This window comes from Myotis yumanensis, unplaced genomic scaffold, assembly GCF_028538775.1.
Source record: "Myotis yumanensis isolate MYYU_CA2020_CCGP unplaced genomic scaffold, mMyoYum1.0.hap1 SCAF_2, whole genome shotgun sequence".
In the NCBI taxonomy this organism is placed as follows: Eukaryota; Metazoa; Chordata; class Mammalia; order Chiroptera; family Vespertilionidae; genus Myotis; species Myotis yumanensis.
Window position 1 is genome coordinate 213,852,200 of NW_027223753.1, and position 24,573 is coordinate 213,876,772.

Consider the following 24,573-nt stretch of genomic DNA (forward strand, 5'->3'; position numbering starts at 1 on the left):
GTTCCAGCCTCAATTTCCTCTCTCCCCCATTACTCTATTTCCCACTTATCATCTAATTCAGGCACAGCAAATTACTCCCTTAGTGATGGCATCGTCTCAGAACCTTTTTTTCCTTCCTTTGAAGGTACTTTCTCTGCTTGGAAAGCTGCTGCCAGACTTCCAACACAGGAGTCAACTGAGACTCATGTCAACCACCACTTTTCCAAGAAGCCTTCTCTGATTTCCATGTCTGATCATCTCTCTACGCTGAGATCCAACATGGGAAATCATACTGCTATCTGACACCTACTTAATCATGTTTCCTAAATCCACAGAATGCAAATACTAGGTCCAATCCATCATCTGGTAAAAAAAAAAAAAAAAAAAAAAATTAAAAGTTGGTTGTAGCCCTAACCCAGTGGTTTCTCTTCTGACCCTTTAAATACAGTTCCTCATGTTGTGACCCAACCATAAAATTATTTTCGTTGCTACTTCATAACTGTAATGTTGCTACTGTTATGAATCATAATATAAATATCTGATATGCAGGATGGTCTAAGGCGACCCCTGTGAAAGGGTCATTCGACCCCCAAAGGGGTTTCGACCCACAGGTTGAGAACCGCTGTCTTAACCGGTTTGGCTCAGTGGATAGAGCATCGGCCTGCAGACTGAAGGGTCCCAGGTTCGATTCCGGTCAAGGGCATGTACCTTGGTTCCAGGCACATCCCCAGTAGGGGGTGTGCAGGAGGCAGCTGATCGATGTTTCTCTCTCATCGATGTTTCTAACTCTCTATCCCTCTCTCTAAAAAAAAAAAAAAAAAATCAATAAAATATTTTTTTTTTAAAAAGAAATAAAATAAAAGATGGTTGTAAAGCTTATTTTGTACAGGGTCAAGCATAATCAGAAATTACACATATGCAAATTTAACTGGGTGGGAAAAGGGCTATGTCTCTTAAGTCAAATTCGTAAGTGGTAAATGATAAAAAGAATTTACATTCTGTGGCAAATACAATTATTTCTTTTGAATCCCAAAGCACTTGGTAACTAAGGCCTATTACCAAAAATGCATTTCCAATTACCAGTAAAATTCAGAAACTTGGTAGATATAAAGAGCCGGACATTCATTTACTTTTATAAAAAGTCTGAGCTTGTGCCATGTAAAATATGTAATACAGAGACACACCCGTTGAATAACATTCAAGTTAAACCCTTACTATCATACTATGTAGAGTTCACATAATTTTACAAAGAATTCAGAATGAAATAGGAGAAACTGAAAATGAAAGTCATAGAATTAGAAAATAAAACATGTCTAGGCTTAAAACCTTTAAAAAAAATGATTTTCCGAATTGATCACTGAAGTCACACACACACCAAAAACAACAACACACCTTTCTGTGAAAACAGGTAAAGGATAAACAGAACGACATGGGACAATGTCCATCGCCCTAAACTGAACTCTACAATGGCTACGGCTTAGGAGGAAGGCTCTATTTTATTTAGGAACTAACTCCAAAAAAGTAAATCACCTACCAGATACTGATTTTCAGGCTATTGAGTCAGCACTAGTTAAAAGCAACCAATTTCATTCCAGCAGGAAGTAAGCAGGGATCCAGATCCAAATGCATCAAAAGATCTGCATGGTTAGGTCTAGGGCATGTTACTTAGCCCGTTTCCTCATCTGTAAAACAGAGACATAATATTCTGTCCCCCTCATAACATTACTCAGGATCAAATCAGAAATTAATATCACAGTATTCTAAGTTCAAAAGCCATACCAACACTATTAAAACACTGACATTTAAAAGTCATTAGGCAAAAAGTTTACAATTTCACATCTGACCCAATAACAAGTTATCCTAAGTTTTATGAAAGACATTTCCTGCTTACCTTTAACTGATATCCAACTTTTTCATAAGCTTTGATGAGTCTGTTTTTATGATACATCATTATCCCATAATGTTCTTTATTTTTGCAGTTGAATCCAAAAGTAATTTTCACTGTTTTCGTCTTAAATGTTAAGGAAAATTCTGAATACACCACCTTCCTCCCTTCGAGTCATCCTTTCTATTTCATTAATTATTGAGTCCCAAAGTACAAAAAAAAGGGCACAGTTAGACAAGTTCAGAATCAGTATCAGGAGAAGAGGAGGAAAAGTGGTAGGGGAGTACACAACTAATACAGCTCAATACGACATCATAAAAAGGAAAACAAAGGATACTAGAAATTTTGGTCGATAAACATCATGTTCAATGTAAGCAAGACTCTTCGAAACTAGTTGTGTCTTCACTTTCTGTCCACGTAAGATGATCTGCATTCTTGGCTTTAGATATAATATACTGCAGTAAGCCTGAAAAGACACCAAACACTATGTTTTTTTTGAAATAATTATCTATAGATTTCTTCAACACGACTTACACATGCATTTAAAAAGAAGCTGCCACCTTACTTCCTAAAGGACCATTAACTCTTTAGGTAAAATAATATGCACTATATATACTTTTCACTAAAAATACTCAGTATATTATAGTCGGTAAAAATGATTTGCAGAAAACAATCTATTGACCTATGTTGATATGTTAAGTGAAAAAGTTACAAAACAGGATGTATGGTATGATCTCACATCAATTTTTAAAAATGTATACATGTACATTTTCTGACTCTTCTGTCAACTACATATATGGCTAAAATTTTAAAAACAACAAGTTTTATTTAGACAAAATAAACATAACAGTTCCAAGTTTGAAAAGGAAAAATCCTATATAATAAAAGCCTAATATGCAAATCAACCGCACAACAGAAAGACGATCACTATGATGCACACTGACCACCAGGGGGCAGACGCTCAACTCAGGAGCTGCCGCTAGCCCACAGGCCCCAGGCCAGCCAAGGTGGGTGCCAGCAGGGGGCCCTCCCATCCCCCCACAGATCAGCCCAGATCACCGGCCAGGCAACCTACCCATGCACGAATATCGTGCATTGGGCCTCTAGTTGTAAATAATAAACCAACACACAGAATAGGCAAGCATAGTACTTTTTCGAAAGTGAATTGTAGCCCCAGCTGGTCTGGCTCAGTGGATAGAGTGTCAGCCTGCAGACTGAAGGGTTATGGGTTCAATTCCAGTCAAGGGCACATGCCCAGATTGTGGGCTCAACCCCCAGTAGGGGGCATGCAGGAGGCAGCCAAACAATGATTCTCTCTCATTGATGTTTCTATCTCTCTCTGTCTCTCCCTCCCTCTCCCTGAAATCAATAAAAGTATATTTAAAAAATAAAAATAAAAAATAAAGTGGGCTGTAACAATCAGTAGTCATCTAAATGCGTTCTAAATTCTTAATGCATAAAAGTTTATTTTAGAACCTTGACAAGTTTTGCATCCTAAAAATGTTTAAAATATGCTCTTGTGTGTCTGCCTCCAAGGTACCAGAAATCTCCAAAAGAAATGAAGTCAAGGACAGACCAAAGGTTCAATGTAAAACTAAAATTTGAACTTTTTCTTACTCTTTTTACAATTTGATTTTTAGAGAGGGACAAAGAAAAAGAGAGAGACTTCAATGTGAGAGAGATACACCAATCAGTTGCCTCTCATACTCTCCCCGACTAGGGATCAAACCTGCACCTAGGTATGTGTCCTGACCAGGAATGGGATGGTGAATAGTGCACAGAATGCCACTCCAACTGAGCCACACCAGTCAGGGGTTACTTTTTTCCCGTCTCCTGATTTCAAAATTAGTGGTGTTCTGTCATTTATAAAATTCATTAATGATATTTTAAAACATTGTACTCATGATAGACTAAAACCACACCATCTGCTCTGGCTGCCTCTAGACCAGGGGTGGGCAAACTTTTTGACTCGAGGGCCACAATGGGTTCTTAAACTGGACCGGAGGGCCGGAACAAAAGCATGGATGGAGTGTTTGTGTGAACTAATATAAATTCAAAGGAAACATCATTACATAAAAGGGTATGGTCTTTTTTTTTTTTTTTTAGTTTTATTCATTTCAAACGGGCCGGATCCGTAGTTTGCCCATGGCTGCTCTAGACACTTCACATTTTAGCAAGATTTTCTTAACCAGTAGGAGATACTTCAAGAATACATTGTGGTATATAAAATAATAGTAATAGCTGCACTTTTAATTAACAAAAAGCTATATGGTAAACTTGTAAACGTCTGTGGGGAGCCGATATAGGGTTTCGGCTCCCCACAAACATCCAATGGATCGATCCTTCAGCTTGGAGTTATGGAATCATTGCAGCACAATAAAGGAAACAGTTTGATGTATCTTATTACAGTGACTAAGAAACTTTAACTTATTGTATCAATATACTAGAAGCCCGGTGCACAAAATTTGTGCACGGGTAGGATCCCTAAGACTGGCCAGCAATCAGGGCCAATCTTCGGGGCAAACGATGGGTCGATCAGGGGGTTCCCTCTGGCACCCACCTGGGCTGGCCTGGCGCTGCCCACTCATCAGCTCTCCCCCCCCCCAGACCCCCGCCAGTCACCTCCCTCTGCAGGGCGACCAGTGAGGCGATCAGAGGGCCCCTGCTGGCACCCGCCTTAGCCAGGCTGAGGGCAGCTCCTGCATTGAGCGTCCTGCCCCTGGTGGTCAGTGTGCGTCATAGCGGCCGGTCGTTCCGCCAGTCTGTCAATTTGCATATTAGGCTTTTATTATATAGGATTGTTATACTAAGATATTAATTTCCTCAATTTCAAAAACATAACCATTTCTCAGATCATTTTTCAGATATATTTATCACAAAATTATATTAATGTACATTATCTCTATACATAATTTATTGTTTTGAGATGTGTGTGTAGTCTAGAGTATTTTAAATTTTAAAAAAATGAAACTCTGAATTTTGTATTTTTGATTGATCAATCAATATGGCCATTATAGGATACTAGAGGCCCACTGCACAAAAATTTGTGCACGGGGCGGTCCCCTCAGCCAGGCCTGTGCCCTCTCGCCGTCTGGGACCCCTCGGAGGAAGACCACCTGCTGGCTTAGGCCTGCTCCCTGGGGGGATTGAGCCTAAGCTGGCAATCAGACATCCCTCTGGCAGCCAGGCAGCCCTCGGGGGATGTCCACTTGCCAGCGGGGAGCAGACCTAAGCTGCAGTCTGACATCCTTAGCGCTGCTGAGGAGGCAGGAGAGGCTCCCACCACCACCGCTGTACTGGCAGCTGTCAGCCTGGCTTGTGGCTGAGCAGAGCTCCCCCACGTGGGAGCGCACTGACCACCAGAGGGCAGCTCCTGCATTTAGCGTCTGCCCCCTGGTGGTCAGTGTGTGTCATAGTGACCAGTCATTCCCAGTTGTTCTGCTGTTAGGGTCAGTTTGCATATTACCCTTTTACTATATAGGATAGAGGCCTGGTGCACGGGTGGGGGCCGGCTGGTTTGCCCTGAAGGGTGTCCTGGATCAGGGTGGGGGTCCCACTTGGGTGCCTGGTCAGCCTGGGTGAAGGGCTGATGGCTGTCTGCAGCTGGTCACACCCACTTCAGGGTGGGGGTCCCCACTGAGGTGCCTGGCCAGCCTGGATGAGGGGCTGATGGCTGTTTTCAGGCTGGCCACACCCTCTTTAGGGTGGGAGTCCCCACTGGGGTGCCTGGCCAGTCTGGGTGAGGGGCTGAGGGCCGTTTTCAGGCTGGCCAGTGACTGAAGCTCCCAGCCTTTCCTTTTTTTCTTTTTATTCTGGGGTTTGTTTAGCTTCTATAATTGAAACTATGTTGCCGTCACTGGAGCTAAGAGCCCTCTCCAGCTTCGTGGCCACGGCCGGCTGAAAGCAGGTGTCTGGGGTTTGTTTAGCTTCTATAATTGAAACTTAGTTGCTTTCAGAGCTCAGAGCCGGGCCGCGGCAGGCGGGGAACCTTGGCTTCCTCCATCACTGGAGCAAGCAAGCCTCCTGCTTGCTTCAGCTGCGTGGCTGCCAGCAGCCATCTTGGTTGGCGGTTAATTTGCATATTGCCCTGATTAGCCTATGGGAAGTGTAGCGAAGGGACGGTCAATTACCCTTTTGTCTTTTATTAGATAGGATACTTATTCCATTATATCCAATTTGAATAATTTAACTATATAGTGAGAGACTGACAAACATTGTTAGACCTGATGACTTCACAATTAAAAATTATTTATAAGCAAATAAAACCACCAGTGCTCATGCTGGCACATGTCTCAGATATTGCATTCAGAGATCAATGGTAGCATTTATAACAAGTGCACAACATATCTTCCACTATTTGATGCTTTTCTCACTTCTACAGGGCCTGGATACATACCCTCAGGGAATAGTCGCTTTCTGGGGCAATTTGGTCCATCCTCTCTTGTTTCTTGTACCCTTTCTTTCCTGTTATCTCATCTAAATCTTCTGGAATTCTGATGTCATATTTATCCTTCTCAAAATCAAACTCTGTTGCACTTTTATAGCTGTAAAATTAATTTTTTGAAGGAACAAAATTTTAACTTCATAACAAGATAAGCAAGGAAATACTACTACTTAACAAAACAAAACACCTATATACACAGTAGGCACTATAGTGGTGGGGGGGGGGGGGGGAAGCAAGAAATAAAATGAAAGAAAAGGAATCTAAGAAAATGAAAAAATAAATAAATAAAACCTTTATTCACACACATTGCTAGTGGGAAGGTCAAATGGTGGAACTACTTTGAAAAACATTCTGGCCGTTTCCTAAAAAACTAAACGTGCAACTCCCTATGACCCATCAATTACACACTGCTGGTCATTCACTGTAGAAAACGCAGACTATATTCCCACAAAAATCTGTCCAGGAATGTCTAGAGCAGTGGTTCTCAACCTTCTGGCCCTTTAAATACAGTTCCTCATGTTGTGACCCAACCATAAAATTATTTTCGTTGCTACTTCATAACTGTAAAGTTGCTACTGTTATGAATCTTAATGTAAATATCTGAAATGCAGGATGGTCTTAGGCAACCCCTGTGAAAGGGTCGTTCAACCCCCAAAGGGGTCACGACCCACAGGTTGAGAACCTCTGGTCTAGAGCTTATCTGTAATGGCCAACAACTGTAAACAACCCAGATGGCCTTCAACGGGTGCCTGGTTAGACACCCTGTGCTCCCTCCACACGGGCTACTACTCAGCAAGAAAAAGGAAGCAAACTACTGCCGCACAAGAACCTGCATGAATCTCCAGATTTATGCTGAATGAAAGAAGTCAATGGTTTCACACTATGATTCCTTTTATCAACATGCTTGAAATGACAAAGTGATAGAAATGGAGAATTAGAGGTCATCGAGGATGAAGGAGAGAAAGGCTGTGGACATAACAGGGCAACTTGAGGAACCCCTGTAGTAATAAAAATATCCTGTATAATGCCTGTAACAGTGTCTACAGTTTTGCGAGATGTTCCCATTGGGGGAAACTAGGTAAGTGATGCATGAGATCTGTCATTATTCTTATAATTGAACATGAATTGCAATCATCTTAAAATAAAAGAGTTTAAAATGAAAAAAAAAATGGGGAAGTACAGGGAAGCAAAAATAAGAAAAAAGAAAAGAAAAAGGGAATACAGGAGGTCAGAAAAGCACAAGATTTAATGTATTTTTAGTTCACCATTATTTGTGCTTTATTCCTCTGGTTCAATATGTGTTAGATATCTCAATATTACACATTCATCCTAACTTTTAAAAACTTTTATTTGCAAAGGTTCTTATTCTCATTACAAGGACAAAAAACTACAATTTCAGCAACCCAAGTCTCATCAATATTTTTTCTCACCAGATGCTAAGTCATGCTTAGCTTTAAGTAATGGATCAAATGGACAAAGATTTCTCTTTTAATAGCTGGGTTTCTATTGTCTCATTTATTTGTTTGTTTTGAGGAGAGGGTGAATAACAGTAAGAATGGAGTGCTATAGAGACTAAACCTCAAGGCTAGGAAATTTATTTTTAATATGAAACTATTCCAAATTGAAGCTAAAGTGGCCTCAATAAAACACCCTTGGAAAAGAAATCATGAACTGAACCAAAAAATAAGCCCCTTCCAATGCACTTCTACTCTGTACAATCCAGGGATGAATGTCATACAATCACTCCTGCACACGCTTTACCTCCTCGATGGTTAACAACTTGCAGTGGTCTATACTTACCTCCTAAGGTTCCAAATGATGATCCTCGTCCCCTTCTTCCCTATGATAGCATCCAGTTCTGCTAGTAAACTCTGCTCCGTGGGAAACAGAGAATGCTTCAGAATTGCAGCCAGGCTTGCCTCTGATTCCACTAAATTAATCATCTGTCGTATATCCTAAGTTAAAGACCAATAACATATTTTCCACAAGTACAATATGAAAACCAACTCAAACAACAGAAAAACTACTTCCTAAATTATTTCCTAAGTTTTAAAGTGGCAGTCTAATTTCAAATGAATACCCAGGATGAAGTATGAGCAAGTTTATTACCCCTAACTAATGTAATGGTTCCAATATTTGAAATGTGGTTATACAGAGGATATTTTCTTAAAGATATCTTATTTGTCATGGTAATTAGTGAAATTTTCAAGCCAGACCACAAGTCTCATTAGAGCACAGTAAGACTGAAATAAAGAGGAAGGCTACAGAAGCTCAACATGAAATGCAACTGCCTAACAGCTAAGGACTTCCATAGCAAAATTCCCGCAGAGAACAGAGGGACAACACTGAGCCACAGACATAAGGTAGAGGCAGGAACAGGAATAGGAACTAGAATGGAAGAAAATGGAGGAAGGCAAAAGGATAGAATGGTTCACATTATTTCTTCAGAGTTTCTACATCGCTTCTATTTCAAAATCGAAAGGATATGGTGTTGGTTGAAGGCCACTATTGGAACAACAACATGTTCTGCTTGTATGGCTTCCAAGTAGGTCTGAGACAAGAGGCCCACACTCATGGTTTCTCCATTTTTGGTAAAAACAATTGCATCTTTACCCAAACGCATAGAACCTGACTTGAAACCATTCCCATACAATCCAACTGGGACATGACCATTCACGGTGACTTTGTCACTGAAGCCAAAGCTAAAAAGGAAAGAAAGATTTTAAAAATAAATATGTATAATCTTCATGTTTTTAATTCAAAACTATAATAGGTAAAGAGCCTAGTTTTGTATGCTGGCCTCATCCTTTCTAGATCTATAATCTTGGGCAAGTAACTGCTAATCTGCCTTGGCATGTTTTCCGATCTCTGAAATGAAGGAAACGCAGTCTACATCATAGGGGTGTTTAAGGATCACACAAGCCAAACAGGAGCGTGTGTCCTGGCACATGCTGGCAAATGGCCAAGTTATAATTCGGGTCCCTGGGCCCTTTAAATTGCACCCCCTGAAATCTCTCCTGTAGGTGTGGTTGATTCTCCTGTTCTCACCAAGCCTTGGTAGTATGGTTACTGATGGGGTGGCCTTGACTTTTTGGCAGCATAAGGAGTATTTGAGGAACAGTAAGACCTCTACCACCAAATTCTCCCTCTACCCTGCACCTGTGCTAAGTATTTTCGTTTCCATTTCAGGCACATTTGGCTTCATACTGACATCCAATACTGTGACCCTAGAACCCAAAGTCCATGAGTCTTTTATGCTGCTTCCTCATCCTCTAAAGGATCCCTTTAAAATTACCATCCCCTCCCAAAGTGGTAAGTTTCATTGGAAATACTGGTTAAAACTAATTTACACTAAAGTATAAATAACTGACACCAATGTGCTATAGCTCTATAAATGGTGGAATTCTAGATTAAGTCGGACATGAGGGGAATGATGAGAAGAATGGTAGGGATTGCCTAATAACCTAGCAGTAGAAATGAAGGAAAACTTAGGAGAATAGAGCACACTGCGAGTTCTTAAAAAACAAAAACTATGGGCAAGAATACAATACATGAAACCCTTGAACTAGATAAAAGCAGTAATTTTAAGAAGTGTAACACTTTCACATACCTTAGCATTTTATGTAATTTATCTGAAGTCATACCATTCCCATTATCAGTGAATGTCAAGCATATGTGCTTATTTATCACTGTTTTGTCAATCCATATCTGTTTAGCATTCACATCAGGATCGTATGCATTATCTGATAAACAAAATTTGAGAAATTTTGTGTTTACATTCTTAAAAACACAACTAGTTCAGAACAATCTTTTAACAAGCAACAGAATAACATATTTTAAGGACATTTAAAAAGTTGAAATGTTAAGAACTTGTGAGATTTAAAAACATAAAACTACAACATTGTACCCTGCTATGTATCGCTCATGGCTATTACAGAATTAACTCTTTCTAATGCCCTACATTCAGAGAGCAAGTGGTTATACAATGTGTCACAGTAGGAATCACTTCCCACGGAGATAATCAAGGGAAGGCCTTCTGCCCAAAGACCAGCCTGGCCATATATCACAGGGAAGCTAAGAGCTGGTGTCAGCTAGCACTAGAGCGGATGTGGAAGGGACACATTTTCTGCTAAGCACAGATGAAGGTTTACCTTCTGCCGCGTTCTTCAAATTGTGTCTCTTTTCAATAGTTAAAAAGAAAACCACAGGGCCCAAATGGTGTTCCTTTTGCTAAAAAACTATGATACCAGACCTAGCTGGTTTTGCTCAGTAGTTAGAGCGTCGGCCTATGACTGAAGGGTTTTGGGTTAAATTCCAGACAAGGGCACATATCTCTGTTGCAGGCTTGATCCCCCTCTCTCACATTGAAGTTTCTCTCTCTCTGTCTCTCCCCAACCCTTCCACTCTCTCTAAAAATCACTGGGAAAAATATCCTTCCCAACTATTAAAAACATATTACTTTTTTTTATAGATCTAGTTATTTTAAAATCAGAACAAAAATATTTTCAACATAAATGCTTTATGAACTTAGTGAATTAAAATACTTTCACAATAGTATAGGAAAGTTGAACAGTGATTAATTTGACTAATCTGACATCCATTTGAGTAACTGTCATGCTAGGTAACTTTTACCCATAGTGATATTATTCAAGATACATTTGTTTTTTTTAATAAAGCACACTTATATAATATTTTTCAATGAAAAGTTTTTTTAAAACTTCAATTGCAAGTAATAGGTTACATATGAAAATTTTACATACCTATTAATTCAGCAACTGCACTGAATGGCCAAGTGTGACTAGTAGAATTGGTATGTAAAAACTTCGGGCAGAGCTGGAAAAAACCCATGAGTCATGTAAATTAATTCAGGTCTTACTTTTAGGAACAGAAACTGAGAGAAAAATTCTGAGATTCTAAATAAAATACAGTGAGCAAGAGAGTGAAAGTAACCAGTCAGGACCTGCGGACCAACTCACAACAGACAGCTCGCATTCGAATCAACTTCTACAGTGACCGCCAGACCCCACAGCATTCGAATGCATGACCTTTCAGGACCGTTTCCCACAACCAATCGCAAGTGGTCAGCATCTCTTCCTTACAGCTGTGCACGCCCCGGGGACTGGCCCCACCTTTCCCACCCCACCCTTTTATCTGTAGCCAATGTAAATTCTTTCAAACAACTTGCATCTCTCTTTCCCAAAACATAGCGCCCATCACCTCCAGGACTGTGACATGTCCGCCTTCTCCACCTGGCCTGCTGCTGGTGATTTAGACTTCCTGCCCCAGGACCTGGACCTTTTCTGGCTGGCATTTGGCTCAATAAACCCTTTCTTTCAGAAAAGCTTTCGGCCATGAGAATTTTTTGTTTGTTTAACAAAACCAGTGTAATTTTCTGTCCTTTCATTAAACACTGAGTCCCAGTAAAAATAACTTAGCTGCTTCTTTCAGGATATACCTGAAAAATATTACCTAGAAGATAAGATTCCTGGAAGATAAGTCTGTTAATCATCAAGTTTACTCATCAAGACTTTTCTTCAAAACCCTTGCCCTCTAATATCCACCAATCCAAAGTCATGACATCATAAATTGCCTAATCCCAAAGTTACCAACCTTGCAACTACATAAAACTACAACATTGTACCCTGCTATATATCGCTCATGGCTATTACAGAATTAACTCTTTCTGATGCCCTCCATTCAGAGAGCAAGTGGAATCACTTCCTACAGAGATAATCAAGGGAAGGCCTTCTGCCCAAAGACCAGCCTGGCCATATATCACAGGGAAGCTAAGAGCTGGTGTCAGCTAGCACTCGAGCGGATATGGAATCAAAATCACCCAGCCAAGGCTCCCTAATCTCGCTACTGTGACACAACTAAGGCTGTGTCAACGGGGTGTTTTCTACTTAGGGCCCTTAGGCCTAATAAACTTAGCTTTGCTTTTTAATCAACAGCTTTTCTGGTGGTCTCTTGAAAAGTCATCATAGTACTATGGCAGTAGTGTACCAGGTACAACTATAAACCCTTTAAACAATGTTCAAATGCAACAAACCTTCTTGACTTCCAATGATTTTATGTTTGACTTAATTCACATTAGTAAAGTATGAAAGAATATGCCAATCAACCTCACGAATAGGGATCTCTACATGGCTGAGTAATGTAAATATCAAATGTATAAACACACACAAATGGCTTTAAAAGGCTGAGGCTTGAATACTTCAACATGGAGAGATTTTTCATGCAAGGAGGACTTTATGCATTCATTGTGAACAGATTCTATCATATTTAAGTGAAAAAAGAAGGCACTTTAAGTGTTTCCTATGAAGAGGCCTAGAAATGTGATTCGATTATAAATTAAATCGGCCATAAGGTGTCAGAGAGAGGTCTGCCTTTCTCTGTCCACACTAGGTTTTGGATAATCCCCAAGAACTTGTCCAGCATTAGGTTGAAGTACACATGTGAGAAATGGTATTCCAGCTGGAGGCTATGTAATTTGGATTTGCTGCAGCATGCATCCATGCAATGAGGGATATAAGCAATCAGACTTTCGAAAGCACACATCACAGAGAGCCCTTCATGAAAATCAATGTCCAGACTTTCATCTTGCACAAGAAGCCTCTTCTCCAATTAACCTACCTGAGAATGCGCCAGCACTCATAGTCCCCCGCTTCTTGCTCAATTGTCATTCTACAATTTATTATTTTTCAATGGCATATTGCTCCACCTTTCTACATCTTACTATGGGACATGGCATTAGGGTATAAAACCTTTAGCTTCCAAAGAAGAAACTGATTAATCAACTACCATGAACCCTTAGGGTTTGCCTCTATTTCATGCATTTCTGTCAGGTATGAAATCTGGAGTTAGCAATGTGGTATTTGGGCCCATGTTGCAATACTTTGATTTTATATGTATGGCATAGTGGGGCGGTAGGAATGTCAAATTTCATTTAAGGACTTCATCGTATACACAGGCTCCAAACTGACACAGTACAAATTGTTACTGAGAAGAGTCCCAGGAGAGCAAAGCAAAGAAAGCATCAGTGAGAAACAATGAATGTTAAATACTTGGTTTTGGGTAGTGAAACACAGCAATTGTTTTCAACTATTTTTGATACTAACTGGAAAGAAAACCACTTGAACAGCCAAAGCCGCAGTGTAACACACACACACACACACACACACACACAAGCAGACCATGATGTGGAATGTATTAAGTGTATGATCCTGGACAGTAAACTTAACCTCTGTGCCTCAAGTTGTAAGAATGAGGTTAACAGTACCAGCTTACAAGATTGTTAAGAAGAATTAAATAACTTACTATTTGTAAATGCTTAGAATATATGGAACATAAGCATTATAAGTGTTTTTAAAAATGTATTCCTTTAAGCCCTGACCAGTTTGGCTCAGTGGATAGAGAGTCGGCCCTTGGATTTAAGGGTCCCAGGTTCAATTCCCGGTCAGGGCACATGCCCAGGTTGTGGGCTCGATCCCCAGTAGGAGGCGTGCAGGAGGCACCCGATCCATGATTCTCTCTCATCATGGATGTTTCTCTCTCCCTCTCCCTTCCTCTCTGAAATTAAAAAAAAAAAAAAAAAGTGTTGGAGACCGGGTGTAAGCTGACACGGTCCTTGCACCTGAAGGGGCTAGCAAGGCTGAGACCCTTACCCACACAGTTTTCCCAGACTTGTTTGGATGGCGGTTATCAGTAGAATGAGAGCAACCTTTGTAGAATGAGAACAGCCTTTCAATGGCTTATCAAGAAGTCTGTAACTATTTACTGAGATATGCTGTACCGAGAACTTGTCCTTCTGCTCTATCTCTCCCTTAGAGATTAAGAGGAACAAAGAATACATTCCTCTTGACAGACCTCCTATTCAGTGTTTTGTGTATAAAAGGCATTGCATGGTTAATAAACTTACTGCAGTTCCTCGATTGACCTGCTGTCCTCCCGATCCCGCTCTCCTGTCTTTCTTTCTTTTCTCAATTCCCACCTCCCTACCTCAGCCGGGTTCAACCTATCAGGCTGGCTCTGACAAAAAAGTATTCCTTTAAAGGCACCAATAATTTGTAAAAATAAGGAAAATCCTCAAGGATCTCAAGTAAAGAAGATAAGATTAAGAACAAAACTAAGATTTTAAAATGGGGATGCACTGCAGGTTAGATTGGGGTGCTTAAGGAAACACAGGGTTTCGGTTTTAATGGCAACTCTGGGGTAGATTTGGCAGAAGAGAAGCACACACTGAGCCGACCACCCCCTCAATAAAAGGAGACAGGAAGGAGGGAATCTGCCTAATGCAAAGTTTGTCTGTTTTGGTCTGGACTCCAGGTATTAAAAAAACAAGTATTAACATGAAGATGTGCAAAAAGAGGCAGGCCTTCTTCACCTGCGTGCCTGGTTGTAGAGCAGCCCAGCTTACAAAACCTGCAGAATTACTTTGCAGACATGGCCCCAACCAGGCAGCACAGGATCCCCCAGGTCGTTATTTGGGGAATATTTGGTACAACATCTAAAATAACACTTCAATCCATCAGGAGAAAATGGGACGCCCACCCCTCTAAGTACTAGGTAAAAGACATCACTCTACAACATAGATATCCCTTCAGATCACTAGACATTTAAAAAGTAAATTCCAAAAAAGGCGTGCACACACGCACACATAAATGAGATGCTATGAAGACCACAGATTTCTTTTTAAATCAATAGTCACAAACTATTGAAAGAGAAACATCATTGATCAGCTGACTCCTGCACTCCCCCTATTGGAAGATCAAGCCAGCAACCCGGGCATTCGCCCTGACTGGAAATTGAACCGATGAACTCTTGGTACATGGGGCAATGCTCAACCTCTGAGCAACATCAGCTGGGCTAAATAATTTAAATATAAAACTTTTAAACATAAAAACCTGAACACACAGAGAGTATTTACCTCTTCTCTGTCCTGAATCTGCTCTCTAATGAAGGCGAAAAAAGACATAAACCCAGAAGAACAAAATGAATTAAGAGTAGACAAAAGTCAGTAGTTTGGAAATTAGAAATCTTAACTGACTTAATAACCTGGAAAGAGAAAAATCTGAAGCAGGAGATAAGAAACCCAAAAAGAAGAAGGCCAGGAACCTTGAAAGAACCTTAGGAATTAGACTTTGCTGCCTTCAGAATCAAAGGTACTAGAGCAGCGGTTCTCAACCTGGGTGTCGTGACCCCTATGGGGGTCGATGACCCTTTCACAGGGGTCACCTAAGACCATGGGAAAACACATATTGAATATATAATTACATATTGTTTTTGTGATTGATCACTATGCTTTAATTATGTTCAATTTGTAACAATGAAAATACATCCTCTACAGATTCTGCCCCCACTCGCTTTACTAGGTGTTTGGTGTTTGTATTTTTTGGTTTACCTATGGGTTCTGTGCTGTTTTCTCCATATACATATATACATATATATTTTTTGTTGTTGTTGTTCCTTTTTCTTTTCTCTCCTATCTTTTTTTCTTTTTTTTCCCTCTCTCTCTTAGATATCATTTGTACTCTCTTTTCTCTCCCCTAATTCTCTTTTCCCAGGTAGTCACTTACATAGGGGTTATCGGTGTCATAAGTACATTCATGCTTTGTTCCCCTTGAGTCATGTCTTGTTAAGGTGAATTTCATCCTGTCTGGTTAAAGTGCTAGAGAGCAAGCCAAATAACCAGACACCTGGAGAGGAGGAACAGCAACGCATGCAGCTCACTCCCGTCCAAAGAGCAGCCGCCGTACAAGCAGCACACCGCCACTCGAGGAGCAGCAGACTTGCAATCAACCTGTCCAAGTCCAAGGAGCAGTAGCCCCACAAGCAGCCCACCACATCAGAGGAACAACAGCAGCATGCAGCCAGCCCCCATCCAAGGAACAGCAGCCACGTGAGCAGTCCGCCCCAGTTCAAGGAGTAGCAGCTGCATGTGTAGCCCGCCCCCATCCAAGGAACAGCAGCCTTGTGATCAGCACACCCTCTGTCTGAGGAACAGCAGCTGTGTGAGAAGCCTGCCCCCACCAGCCAAAAGAGCCACCATGGCTGTGAACAGCACCCACCAGAGGAGCTGCTGCCAACTGAGGAGCAACTGCTACCACCACCGCCCGAGGAGCAACCACAGTCCAAGGAGCCACAGCCACCCAAGGAGCAGCCCCTGAACGACTCAACATCTAGATCTGTCGGTGAGATCAAACATGGGTAGACAAAGAAAGCCCAAAGGAAAGAAGAGGAGGACTCACCAGAAAAACAGCTAAGTGAAACAGAAGCATGCAACATGTCAGAAAAAGAATTCAGATTAAGGGTCCTAGAGTGCATAAACCGGATGGAGGAAAAAAATCAACAACTTATGTAAGGGATGAAAAAAATCAATAACTTATGTAAGAACCAAGAAGAAATGAAGATGATATAGCTGCAATAAAAAACACCATTGAAAGTTTCAACAGTAGACTAGGAGGAACGGAGGACCGAATTAGCGAATTAGAAGACAGGGAAATAAAACACACGCAAACTGAACTGCAATTGGAGAAAAAAATTAAAAGATAGGAGGAGAGTCTAAGGGAGCTATGGGACAACATGAAACAAAACAACATACGAATAATAGGGGCGCCAGAACAACAGAATGAGGAACAAGGGTTAGAAAACCTATTGGAAGAAATAATATCAGAAAACTTCCCTGAGGTGGGGAAGAAAAAAGTCACAAAAGCACAGAGAATCCCAAACAAGGTGAATCCAAAAAGACCCACGTCAATACACATCATAATTACCATGGCAAATGTCCAGGAAAGAGAGAATTTTAAAGGCTGCAAGAGAGAGACGGAAAGTTTCATTCAAGGGATCTCCCATTAGATTATCAAATGATTTCTCAACAGAAACACATCAGGCCAGAAAAGAATGGACAGAAATTTACAAAGTGATGCAAAGCAAAGGACTGAATCCAAAAATACTCTATCCAGCAAGGCTATCATTCAAAATTGAAGGGGAAATAAGAAACTTCACAGACAAAAAAAGGTTAAGGGAGTTTATTACCACCAAGCCAGCAATGCAAGAAATGCTAAAGGGACTGGTGTAAAAAGAAAAAATAAAAAGCTAAGAAAGATGCCGAAACCAGTTTGGCTCACTGGATAGAGCGTCGGCCTACGAACTGAAAGGTCCCAGGTTCGATTCCAGTCACAGGCATGTACCTGGGTTGCTGGCACATCCCCGGTGGGAGATGTGCAGGAGGCAACTGATCGATGTTTCTCTCTCATCCATGTTTCTAACTCTCTATCTCTCTCCCTTCCTCTCTGTAAAAAAATCAATAAAATATTTTTTTTTTAAAAAAAAGCTAAGAAAGAAAACAGGCAAAAGAAAAAGAAATGGCTACAAACAAGTACCTTTCAATAATAACTTTAAACGTAAATGGACTAAATGCTCCAATCAAAAGACAATGAGTGCCCGAAACCGGTTTGGCTCAGTGGATAGAGCGTCGGCCTGAGGACTGAAAGGTCCCAGGTTCGATTCTGGTCAAGGGCATGTATCTGGGTTGCGGGCACATCCCCAGTAGGAGATGTGCAGGAGGCAGCTGACCGATGTTTCTCTCTCATCGATGTTTCTAACTCTCTATCTCTCTCCCTTCCTCTCTGTAAAAAAAATCAATAAAATATTTTTAATAAGATATTTGTAGCCGAAACCGGTTTGGCTCAGTGGATAGAGCGTCAGCCTGCGGACTGAGAGGTCCCGGGTTCGATTCCGGTCAAGGGCATGTACCTGGGTTGAGGGCACATCCCCCGTGGAAGATGTGCAGGAGGCAGCTGATCGATGGTTCTCTCTCATCGATGTTTCTAGCTCTCTGTCTCTCTCCCTTCCTCTCTGTGAAAAATCAATAAAATATTTAAAAAAAAAAAAAAAAAGATATTTGTAGTGGGAGGAATCGAAGATGGCGGCATAGGTAAACACCGGAGACTGCCGCCATAAACAACCACTTCAAAAATACAACTAAAAGTTGGAATGTACATCAACCAGAACCACAGGAAGGCTGGCTGAGGAGAGACTCTTCAACTAGAAGCAAAAACAACAGCATTCCGACGCACAGAGGAGGCGCACTGTGGAAAATTTAAAGGTACGGTGGTGCGGTGGTGAGGTGGTACGTGCGCAAAGCGGGCTGGTGGCTGAGGGCGCGGTTGTCGTTTTCACTCAGGAGTGAGTCTCAGACTCTGGGCTACAGATCCGGGCAAGTCTCTAGGGACCCAGACTCAAACGGGAGAAGCGGGACTGTCTGGCTACGGCCCCTCCGAGGTTTGCAGCGGTTGCTGGGAAAGGACTGAGAGCGGCCATAGCTGCTCCCTCCCCCCACCCTGTTGAGCCCGCCCCGCCCAAACCCTGCGCACAGCCAATTGCCAATCGCCTCAGGCAAAGGCTGGACTAGCGCCTCCCCAGAAGACAGACGCTTTCCAAACAGCTGATTCCTACAGCCAGTCGGCCTGGTGGTCAAATCCCTCTAGTGTTAACTACAACAATTAAGGCTTGGCTAGAACAAGACTGCGCACAGAGACCACAAGGGGGTGCACCAAGAAAGCATAAAAGATGCGGAGACAAAAAAACATGACAGAAATGGAGGATATGGAGCTAAGAATCGCAATTTTGAGGGCTTGCCATAAATTTGTGCAGAGCCTCATGAAAACTAATGAGACCCTCGATGCTACGATAAAGAAATTAGAAAGTAAGCATACACGGACTGAAATAAAGAATATTATACCCAATAGCAGACCAGAGGAGCACAAGAATCAAACCAAAGATTCGACAAAAAACACCCAATTGGAAAAGCAAAATGAAAAAAGAATCCGAAAGTGTGAAGATAGTGTAAGGAGCCTCTGGGACAGCTTTAAGCGGACTAATATCAGAATTATTGGAGTGCCAGAAGATGAGAGACAGCAAAATATTGAAAACCTATTTCAAGAAATAATGGCAGAAAACTTCCCCCATCTGGAGAAAGAAATGGACTTACAGGTCCAAGAAGCGCAGAGAACCCCAAACAAAAGGAATCCAAAGAGGACCACACCAAGACACATCATCATTAAAATGCCAAGAGCAAAAGACAAAGAGAAAATCTTAAAAGCAACAAGAGAAAGAGGCTCAATTACCTACAAGGGAATACCCATACGACTGTCAGCTGATTTCTCAACAGAAACTTTGCAGGCCAGAAGGGAATGGCAAGAAATTTTCAAAGTGCTGAATACCAAGAACCTACAACCAAGATTACTTTATCCAGCAAAGCTATCATTCAGAATTGAAGGTCAGATAAAGAGCTTCACAGATAAGGAAAAGCTAAAGGAGTTCATCACCGCCAAACCAGTATTATATGAAATGCTGAAAGGTATCCTTTAAGAAGAGGAAGAAGAAGAAAAAGGTAAAGATACAAATTATGAACAACAAACATGCATCTATCAACAAATGAATCTAAGAATCAAGTGAATAAATAACCTGATGTACAGAATGAACTGGTGATTATAATAGAATCAGGGACATAGAAAGGGAATAGACTGACTATTCTTGGGGGGAAAAGGGGTGTGGGAGATGCGGGAAGTGACTGGACTAAAATCATGCACCTATGGATGAACACAGTGGGTGGGGAGTGAGGGTGGAGGGTGGGGTGGGAGCTGGAAGGAGGGGAGTTATGAGGGGAAAAAAGAGGAACAAATATAATAATCTGAACAATAAAGATTTAAAAAAATAAAAAAAAAAGATATTTGTATATATTTACCTTTCTAATCTTCCTCTTGGAAATTACCAATTTAAAAAAAAAGACATCGAGTGGCTGGATGGATAAAACAACATGACCCATATATTTTGCTGTCTACAAGAGACCCACCTCAGAATAAGGGACTCACACAGACTGAAAGAGAAGGGATGGAAAATATCTTTCAGACAAATGGAAATGAAAAAAAAAGCTGGGGTAGCACTACTTATATCAGACAAAATAGACATCAAAGTGAAGGCCATAACAAGAGATAAGGAAGGCCACTTCATAATACTTAAGGGATCGATACAACAAGAAGATATAACCCTGATAAACATATATGCACCCAATGCAGGAGCACCCAAATACAAAAAAAAACTCCTGGAAGTTATCAAGCGAGAGATCGACAACAATACAATCAGAGTAGGGGACTTTAATACACCACTGACATCACTGGATAAGTCCTCTAGACAAACAATCAGCAAAGAAACAGCAATCCTAAATGACTCACTAGATCAGATGGACTTAATTGACATCTTCAGAACATTTCACCCCAAAGCCACGACATATACATTCTTCTCAAGTGCACATGGGACATTTTCAAAAATAGACCACATATTGGGTCAAAAGCAAAGTCTCCCCAAATTCAAGAAGATTGAAATCATACCAAGCATCTTCTCAGATCACAATGGCATAATATTAGAAATAAACTATAATAAAAACAACCCAAAATACTCAAACACTTGGAAGCTGAACAGCATGTTATTAAATATTGATTGGGTTACCAATGAGATCAAAGAAGAAATTAAAAACATCCTGAAAACTAATGACAATGAAAACACAACAATCCAAAACCTATGGGACACAATGAAAGCAGTCCTGAGAGGGAAGTTTATAGCTCTACAGGCCTATCTCAAAAAACAAGAAAAAATGGTAGTAAATCATCTAACTCTACATCTCAAAGAATTAGAAAGAGAGCAACAAGAAAAGCCCAGAGTGAGCAGAAGGAAGGAGATAATAAAGATCAGAGCAGAAATAAATGACATAGAGACCAGAAGAACAATATATAAAATCAACGAAACCAAGAGCTGGCTCTTTGAAAGGATAAACAAGATTGACGAACCTCTAGCCAGGCTCACCAAGAAGCAAAGAGAGAGGACCCAAATAAACAAAATCAGAAATGATAGAGGTGAAATAACAACAGACCCCACAGAAATACAAATGATTGTTAAAAATACTATGGAAAACTCTACTCCAACAAACTAGACAACCTGGAGGAAATGGACATATTCCTAGAAAAATACAACATTCCAAAACTCAATCAGGAAGAATCTAAAAATCTCAATGGGCCAATAACTATGGAAGAAATTGAAGCAGTCATCAAAAGGCTTTCAGCAAACAAAAGCCCAGGGCCAGGCGGCTTCACAGGGGAGTTTTACCAAACATTCAAGTAAGAACTAAAACCTATCCTCCTCAGACTACTACAAAAAATTCAAGAGGATGGAACACTTCCAAGCTCATTCTATGAAGCCAGCATCACCCTAATACCAAAACCTGGGAAAGACAACAGAATGAAAGAGAATTACAGGCCAATATTCCTCATGAACATAGATGCCAAAATCCTCAACAAAATCTTAGCAAATCGGATCCAGTAGTACATCAGAAAGTTCATACACCATGACCAAGTAGGATTTATCCCAGGGATGCAAGGATGGTACAATATCCGCAAATCAGTAAACATGATACATCACATAAACAAATTGAAAGAAAAAAACCACATGGTCATATCAATTGATGCAGAAAAAGCATTTGACAAAATCCAATACCCATTTCTGATAAAAACTCTCAGCAAGGTGGGAATAGAAGGATCATACCTCAACATAATAAAAGCCATATATGACAAGCCCACAGCCAACATACTCAATGGACAAAAACTAAAACCATTTCCCCTAAGAACAGGAACAAGACAGGGATGCCCACTCTCACCACTCCTGTTCGACATAGTACTGGAAGTATTAGCCATTGCAATTAGACAAGAAGAAATAAAAGGCATCCAAATTGGAAAAGAAGAAGTAAAACTGTCCTTATTCACAGATGACAAGATATTATACATAAAAAACCCTAAAGAATCCATCAAAAAACTATTAGAATTAATAAATGAATTTGGCAATGTAGCAGGATACAAAATTAATGCCAAGAAATCTATGGCATTTCTATACACCAATAGTGAACTTACAGAAAGAGAGACTAAAAAAGCAATCCCATTTACCATCACACCAAAAAAATTAAGCTACCTAGGAATAAACTTAACTAAAGAGGTAAAAGACCTCTACTCAAAAAACTACAGGATGTTGAAAAAAGAGATAGAGGAAGACATAAACAGATAGAAGAACATACCATGTTCTTGGATTGGTAGAATCAACCTCATTAAAATGTCCATACTACCCAAAGCAATATATAAATTCAACGCACTTCCCATTAAAATGCCAATGGCATATTTCACAGATCTAGAACGAACTCTCCAAAAATTCATCTGGAATAAAAAAAGACCTGGAATAGCTGCAGCAATAATGAGAAAGAAGAACAAAGTAGGTAGGATCTCAATACCAGATATCAAGCTGTATTACAAAGCCACTGTTCTCAAAACTGCCTGGTACTGGCACAAGAACAGACATATAGATCAATGGAATAGGATAGAGAGCCCAGAAATCAACCCGAACCAATATGCTCAATTAATATTTGACAAAGGAGGCAAGAACATACAATGGAGTCACGATAGTCTCTTCAATAAATGGTGTTGGGAAAATTTGACAGATACATGCAAAAAAATGAAACTAGACCACCAACTTACACCATACACAAGAATAAACTCAAAATGGATAAAGGACTTAAATGTAAGACGGGAAACCATAAAAATACTAGAGGAATCCAAAGGCAACAAAATCTCAGACATATGCTGAAGCAATTTCTTCACCGATACAGCTCCTAGGGCATTGGAAACTAAAGAGAAGGTAAACAAATGGGACTACATCAAAATAAAAAGCTTCTGCCGAAACCGGTTTGGCTCAGTGGATAGAGCGTCGGCCTGCGGACTGAAAGATCCCAGGTTCGATTCCGGTCAAGGGCATGTACCTTGGTTGCGGGCACATCCCTGGTAGGAGATGTGCAGGAGGCAGCTGATCGATGTTTCTCTCTCATCGATGTTTCTAACTCTCTATCTCTCTCCCTTCCTCTCTGTAAAAAATCAATAAAATATATTTTTTTAAAAAATTTAAAAAAAAAAGCTTCTGTACAGCAAAAGAAACCATCAACAAAATAACAAGAAATCCCACTGCGTGGGAGAACATATTTGCCAATGTTATCACCGATAAGGGTTTAATCTCCAACATTTATAGGGAACTCAAGCAATTTAACAAAAGGAAGATAAATAATCCAATCAAAAAATGGGCAAAGAATCTAAATAGACACTTTTCAAAAGAGGACATTCAGAAAGCCAAGAGACATATGAAAACATGCTCAAAGTCACTAATCATCCGAGCAATGCAAATCAAAACAACAATGAGGTACCATCTCACACCTGTCAGACTGGCTATCATCAACAAATCAACAAACAACAAGTGCTGGAGAGGATGTGGAGAAAAAGGAACACTCGTGCACTGCTGGTGGGAATGCAGACTGGTGCAGCCACTATGGAAGATAGCATGGAGTTTCTTCAAAAAGTTAAAAATGGAACTCCCATTTGACCCAGTAATCCCACTTCTAGGAATATATCCCAAGAAATCAGAAACACCAATCAGAAAGGATGTACGCACCCCTAAGTTCATAGCAGCACAATTCACCATAGCTAAGATCTGGAAACAGTCTAAGTGCCCATCAGTAGATGAATGGATTAGAAAACTGTGGTACATCTACACGATGGAATACTATGCTGCTGTAAAAAAGAAGTAATTCTTGCCCTGACTGGTTTGGCTCAGTGGATAGAGCGTAGGCCTGCGGACTCAAAGGTCCCGGGTTCAATTCCAGTCAAGGGCATGTACCTTGGTTGCAGGCACATCCCCAGTGGGGGTTGTGCAGGAGGCAACTGATCGATGTTTCTAACTCTCTATCCCTTTCCCTTCCTCTCTGTAAAAAATCAATAAAATATATTTTTTTAAATATATTTGCGACAGCATGGATGGAACTGGAGAGCATTATGCTAAGTGAAATAAGCCAGTCAATGAAAGAAAAATACCACATGATCTCACTCATTTATGGATAATTAAGACCATTATAAACTGATGAGCAAAAACAGATACAGAGGCAAAGCAACATCGAACAGACTGTCAAACTACAGGGGGAAGGCTGGGAAGGGGTGGGGGTAGGGGGGAGGGTAAGAGATCAACTGAAGGACTTGTATGCATGCATAGGAGCATAACCAATGGACACAAGTCACTGGGGGACATGGAGGCTATGGGAGGGTCAAGGGGAGAAAAAAAAAGGAGACATATATAATACTCTTGGTAATACTTTAAGCAATAAAACAATAAAAAAGAAAATACATCC

The 24,573-nt window shown here is 40.6% G+C and overlaps 1 protein-coding gene across 1 annotated transcript in view; it reads right to left on the reverse strand.

Moving 5' to 3' along the window:
* The window catches only part of MORC3 (MORC family CW-type zinc finger 3), a 60,111-nt gene that overhangs the window by 23,630 nt on the left and 11,908 nt on the right, over window positions 1-24,573 (reverse strand). Inside the window, exons 2-8 of the mRNA XM_070407216.1 lie at window positions 11,069-11,141; window positions 9,919-10,051; window positions 8,796-9,010; window positions 8,109-8,256; window positions 6,261-6,408; window positions 2,202-2,330; window positions 1,871-1,990 (exon numbers count right to left, since the gene is read on the reverse strand). Coding sequence (XP_070263317.1) covers window positions 1,871-1,990; window positions 2,202-2,330; window positions 6,261-6,408; window positions 8,109-8,256; window positions 8,796-9,010; window positions 9,919-10,051; window positions 11,069-11,141 — 966 coding nt within the window. The remainder of the gene's footprint in view (window positions 1-1,870; window positions 1,991-2,201; window positions 2,331-6,260; window positions 6,409-8,108; window positions 8,257-8,795; window positions 9,011-9,918; window positions 10,052-11,068; window positions 11,142-24,573) is intronic.